Source organism: Cyprinodon variegatus, unplaced genomic scaffold (genome assembly GCF_000732505.1).
Source record: "Cyprinodon variegatus isolate N-32 unplaced genomic scaffold, C_variegatus-1.0 Scaffold79, whole genome shotgun sequence".
NCBI lineage: Eukaryota > Metazoa > Chordata > Actinopteri > Cyprinodontiformes > Cyprinodontidae > Cyprinodon > Cyprinodon variegatus.
Genome location: NW_015150532.1, coordinates 902,876 through 909,495, shown reverse-complemented (window position 1 = coordinate 909,495; position 6,620 = coordinate 902,876). Strand labels below are relative to the sequence as shown.

At 37.2% G+C, this 6,620-nt stretch overlaps 1 protein-coding gene across 1 annotated transcript in view; it reads left to right on the top strand.

The window, feature by feature from the left end:
• The window catches only part of LOC107083641 (angiopoietin-related protein 1-like), a 27,859-nt gene that overhangs the window by 13,390 nt on the left and 7,849 nt on the right, over positions 1 to 6,620 (top strand). The window contains exon 3 of the mRNA XM_015373012.1: positions 3,664 to 3,857. Within this exon, the coding sequence (XP_015228498.1) occupies positions 3,664 to 3,857 (194 nt within the window). The remainder of the gene's footprint in view (positions 1 to 3,663; positions 3,858 to 6,620) is intronic.

The following is a 6,620-nucleotide window of genomic DNA, read 5'->3' as shown; positions in this document are numbered from 1 at the left end:
CTTACGACCCTCGGCCATTTTCAAAGAACCGCGGTGAGAAAGGTGTGCTTCAATGAATGTGTGGAACCGTAGCTTACCACACATACATGCCTGGAAGTGCGCACGCGCAGAAGAAGGTAGCTAACCCGAGGAGCAAGTAGGAGGGCCCTTATGTAAACATATCACTTGAATGATTGACAATTAGGAGGACCACTTATTTAGATGATCCACCCGGAAATAAAAGATTGCCCTCTATACCTTTAAATGCAAAATGTTTATATAGTTTTTTACAATCTTGGCATAATTACTGCTTTAAGTGGATTGCTCTGACAGCTAAAGGCATGTTTTAAAGTTTCTATACTTCAGGTAATGATTAATCGATTACTAATTTAGTTGATGAGTATTTCAAATAATCACGATTAATCAGATTAATTGTTTCAGTCCTCGCCGGTAATATGCACTTGGATATTAGGAGTAGTGTTGGGGATTTTCTTCCTTGTCTGACCCTGTTTAGGTCAGAAATAGAAAATATTGATTTCTTGTTGGCTGCACGGTGGCACTGTTTGTAGCTCTGCTGCCTTGCAGCAATGGGGTTCTGTGTTCGATCTCCAGTTAAGGGTGTTTCTGCATGGAGTTTGCATGTTCTCTCCATGCATATGTGGGTATTTTCTGGGTACTCTGGCTTCCTCCCACAGTCCAAAAACATGACGGTTAGTTAAATTGGCTTCACCTTATGCAAAATGTACTAGCAAAACAAAAGTACATCCTTTTTTTGATAAGAGAAATTGAGTTTCTTTGTTCAATCAACTCTTCTTAGAAAGTAAAATCAAGCTCAGATTTTATTGAGTTAAATGTACAAATAAGTTCTATATCAAAAATTGTACCTAGCTTTTTCTAAGTAAAATGGTACTCCAATTTTTTTCAGTGTACTATAGCTTTACGGTAATACCAATCAATAATTACAGAGGAGCTTCTTACCCCCTAAAGAAACTCTGTACGCACAGCTATATGAATCCATCTATTTGTAGTCTTTTGACCTAAAGTGGGGGAAAAGTCAAGTCCTGCTTTGTAGATCTGCAGCAAGCACATGTAAATGGTAAATGGAGGTCTTTGACTGTAGATGTAAATAGCTTTACAGTACAATCCAGAGTGGCTCATTCACACACACAGTCAGACACTGAGATACTCCAGAGGGTCCAGTTTTACCCTGGATTATGTGAGGCTGAGGTTAGTAAGTGTCACATTTTATTACTTTTTATTATTAAAAAATAAGTGAAATAATGTTGTTTTTAAATGAATTATCACAAAAACTACTGAAAGATGTGTGCCTTTAATTTTTGAATTTTTGAAGACTAAAGCATTTTTCAAGTTGTCCAACTTTATTTGCTTTCCAACACTAAAGGTCATCTTTGGGTTGCCTTAAAATAAAGGATGACCTTTGACCATTGTTTGCAAAATACTTTACTGCCATACGTTTGGACAACACCTTGAGTCAATTTAGAGCATCTTGACTGAAGTTGAGTTTAGAGAGTAGACATAAGGAAGCACCAAATGTTCAACCTATCTGCACAGTAATCAGGACCTTATACAGCAATGGCCATTAAGAAACATTGGTCATTTCAAGTTCATGCATTTCCCCATACAGTACTTGAAGTAAAATTTGCAGCTTAAATAAAATGTTTACTCCTACACAGTGTAAGAGAATACCATCACTTTTACTATGTGATGTCAAAGCAGACTAAATATTTACTGTTTTATGTAAATTTTTAAGGTTTACATTGTATTGAAAAGGGAAATATCAGAATAATCAAAAAAGGTCCCTGTTCTTTGCTTCCATCAAAGTCGTAACTTTAGATGCAGTGAAATAATTGTGCCCTAAACCAGCTTACAGTTAACATGGCATAAGCCAGATTGATACATTTACTTCAATTGAATTCAGCACAGTATTATGTGTAGAATTCAATTCAAAATGTTCTCTTGCTCATTTTGCAAAAAGAAAGAGGGTAAATGTGAAATGGAAGAATCCACAGAAGAAAAGCAAAAGTCATTAAGATGCAGTTTGCTGAAGCTGGTAAGAGAATCATCATCAAGACTTAGACAAATTCTATGCCTATCTGGGCTAAAAGGCAGCCTACAGAAGAAAAAATCAAATTTTTAAAGAGTAGCTTAAAAACTGAATAAACAAAATTTTATATGTTCATCTATTAAAAACCTTACTACATTTCTAGGGAAACTTCCAGTCTGTCTTTCAGCAAGAATGTCGTGGATTTGATTCCCAGCCTGGAGCCTTTCTGCATGGAATTTGCATGTTCTCTCAGTGCATTCATAAATTCTCTCCAGCTTCCCCCCTCAGTTCAAAAACATGAATAGGTGTAAATGTGTTTGTGCATGTGGTTGTATATATTGGTTTCTCTCCAATGGACTGCGAGACATAGGCACCAGCACCCCTAACCATTACAGACAAGCATTACAAGATGGATGAAGGACACCTGGAAGCCTGAGAACATCCAACTATGTCCAGGGGTGGCATCATCATATTTTAAAGGGGCTTTTTCAGCAGGATGGTCTGATGTACTTCACAGAATGCATGCTACAGCGAGGAAAGAAAGTTCTGTAAAAACATGAAAGTAAAATATTAAGACATCTGTAAGGAAGGCAGTGTAAAGCTCAGCCATTTGGGTCCACCAAATAGACAATGGCATTCATTATAATGCTGTATTAATTACAGAGTGGTTTAAGAAAAAACAAAGACTGCAAAGTCTCCATCAAAAAACAAAGATTTTAGATAAATATAAAATGTTAGAGTAGAGCTGCAAACATCTCTGACTTAGATACAACATTTCTGCCCGGAAGAATGGGCGAAAATTCCAGGTATCTAGTCATAGAAAATTTATCAAAGGATACCTAAAACATTTGAGCCATTTCATTCAGTTTAAGATGAACTTCTACTACTAAAAGAAAACCCAAGCAAACTTCTGACACTAGAAATCTGTCAGTATTCTAGCATTTAGAAAATAGAAGTCAGCTCCATCCGAACCGACTTAAAAAGTAAAGCTTACTCTGATTTAATCTTTAGACAGTAAGGATTCACTTTGTTTATGATGACCAATTCTAAACAGTGCGTAGGAAGAAAAAAGGTTTTGGTTTGCATGCTGGCAGGGTGAGAAATGGAGAAAAAGAATGATTCTCACTCCATTTGATATCTTTACAATCCAAAACATGGATTGCTTGAGGTTATAAGGAGAGGTAGTGATTGAGAAAAAAAATACTTACAATTAAACTGCATCAGGGACCAGAGTTTAGCCAAGTTAGGCAAGTAGGAAAATGATAGGAAGATAACATTAATTTATTGAGAATGTTTTGGGTTTTTTATATAATAGAATCTCCAAGCCTCCCTTTCGATGTAATTTTGTCAAAGCATAAAGGAAACCATGCTAATTCCACTAGAACAATCCCATTTTATGCTAAATTCGAATTAATATGTATACCTGTAGCAGTAATCCTCAAGCTTGAATGCTTCCCTCTCCACTTTGTCCTTTCTCTTTGCCTTTATGTAAACATTTACAAAGTTACCACATAAGACTGATGACTTTGCAGCTCACAAAGTCAGATTGTTTGTCCTGTTGCCCATTTTCCAGCTGGACCGTGTCCTTCACACCCTGCTCCCCTCTGTCTTATCTTCAGGCCCGTTCAGAGACTGCCAGGAGGCCCAGGAAGCTGGCCACAGCACCAGCGGCATGTATCTCATCAAACCAGATGAATCAGAGAGGACGGTGCAAGCCTGGTGTGAACAGGATATCGACAACGGAGGGTGGACGGTTATCCAGCGTCGGAAAGATGGATCAGTTAACTTCTTCAGGAACTGGGATAACTACAAGGTGATGACAGCCGCACTTCTTCCACCTTGCTTCACTGTTTTTCTGCCCCTTCTTACTTTAGAGGCTCAACTTCTACAGGAATGACGGTAATGCCGTTATGTGACCTCTCTCTAAGGGAAGCCATCTGGTGCCTTTGATATAATTATCTAAAGGTCTAAAGACTTGTTCCTTCTGATACTGTAAAATATTATGCTTGAAGATTCCTATCGTGAAACAGCAGTTGCACCATGTGAAAGGTATGTTCCACAGCTCAGTCTGCACTCGTTTCTTTCCAAACCCACTTCTACTATAGAGTCTTCCTAGATGGATGTCTGCTTGGCCCAATACAGCGCGCCATATAGTTCTCTCCCTCATGAATCCCAGCTAGATCACACCGCTGCTGACAGCTGCAACAATCCAGCGCTCCATTCAGTCTGGCCAGCATCATGCTTTGGTAACTGGCAGCTAAATTGCTTCCCTCAACTCTGAATTGTCTCTGTTCTCTACCACAAGGCCAGAACCATCACGCAAACACACAGTAGACCATACTGAAATCCTATTTTAATTCATCATCCTCTGGCTCACAATTTATCCACTTTCATAAACTCTTCTTTCAAGCCGAGTGTTTTTGAGATCTATGCCCAGAAATAGACATTATTTTGAACTTATAACAAGAATGCCGACAATAAACGACAAATTGAAATGAAAATGAAATGCGATAGACATAAAAAATCAACGTAACTACAGAAATTAGTATATGATTAATAAGTGAAAATAAAATTAAGTACTTGATGCGATCAGACGGCCTTCTTTCATTAGAAAACTTTTAACCAGTCTGACTGTATGAGTTAAACCAATTGTCTCCATAAGGTGTCTTAAGGTGAGGTGTTGTGAATTGACACTACCGGTATATTAATAAAAATAGAATAAAAACAGAAAAGGATGCACTGGTTTTCCACAATTTCTTAAAAGTAAAATCTACTGTTTCAAGTTTAACAGCCAATTAGTTCAAAACCAGTTAGGCAAACTGTAGCACCTCTATTAAATAAAGAATTTAATTTTGCCCCAGACTCTTAATTTCATTAGCTCCAGGTTTTGACTGGGCCAAATTTAACACATAAATAAACTTTGGTCTAAATAGCTAAGGTATGGTATTCTGACTCCGTTGAAGTAATTTTGGGAAGGGGCGAAAATACTGGTTAGCTGATTGGCCTATGTTGGTTATAGACGGGCCAAATAAACCAATCAGATCAACGAAGCATATGACGTACTAACAGAGCAACGACGAAGAAGAGCCAATTGATAGATCAAACTCTTGCCGAAACCAGTCAGGAAAAGAGCAAAAACATCTTTTCCTCTGAGAAAAGCCTCCAGAGCAGTGTTTTGCTCTTCTTTCAGTGAAGAAATACTCTGTAATTCCGATAAAACTTGCTCGATAGCCACGCTAACGCTAGTTTCATCGGCTGAAGCCGCCATGTTCTTTAGACTGAACTGTCACGCTTCTTGTTGCGTCACACCTCAACCGGCCTCAAAGCCAACGCTGATTGGACGTTCGTTTGGTGAACGGCTCAAAATTTTCTTCAACGGAGAGTCTCCAGACTGATCTGTGAGTGAAATCTTGAAAGTTCGGGAGATCAGGATGGTCTCACGAGGCTAAAGGTATGGCCCCTATAATAAGATATAATACTTAAAAGGAAAAATAATAATAATAATAAAAAAAAAAAACATTTTAATGATGATATGCACTGGAAAAGGCTTAGTGGCTGATATTTACCTTGGACCCATTTCATTTTATTCATTTATTTTTACAGTTCTGTTTCAATTATGATTTAGCAATTAAGGTGATAGCTTCAGTCACATTGAGATATAATCCCCAGTTTTTATCTTCCAAATGTTATTTTGCACCACATAAAAAAAAAACTTTTATTTGTTATAGCTGAATTTATCAGTTATACTTAAGTTCTAATTCTGAATTGATTAAAACGTATTGTTTCTATTTGAAATAAATCAAAAAGTTTTAATATTCCTGAATTATAAATGTACATTGAGCTTTTAATCCAAATAATCTTTTATTTTTTAGGTGACAACTATTTAGCAAATAATGATTCAAGTTGCTTTTCTTTCTATGGTAGGGAATTTAATTTAAGAAATTAGGTGGACTTTTACTTCATTTATTCTTGGATGGCTACATTGGAATTTTTACTTAAGTAAAAGAATAAGAAGTGTTGCACCGATACCGATACCAGTATCGGACAGGGCTCCGATCCAGCACTAAAATGCTGGTATTGAGTACCAACAAATAGGGCAATGATACCTTTTTGAGAGCCACAAGTTAATTCAACTATTTTCAGATTCTACTAAAGTTCTACTGGATTAACTTTGTATTAGTCTTTGTCCTGCTTCAAAAAGATGGGCAGCAGGTTGACAAAGCCATGATGGCAATTATTTTACATCCAAGTAGTATGCAGTTCTGCATATATACACACACACACACAAATTTCAAACAGATCGGTATCGGCCAATCCTGCACAGCCAGGTATAGGGGCCAAAAAATGGCATCCTTGCAACACTAGAAATAAGTAAAGTAGTGGTACTCTTACTTATTCAATTCAATTCAGTTTATCTATATAGCGCCAAATTCACATCACATGTCATCTCAAGGCACCTTACAGTTCAACCAGATCATACAGTCAAATTGATACAAAGTTTTGACTCAAATACAATCCCTCACACTAAGCATGCTTGTAGCGACAGTGGAGAGGAAAAACTCCCTTTGAACAGGAA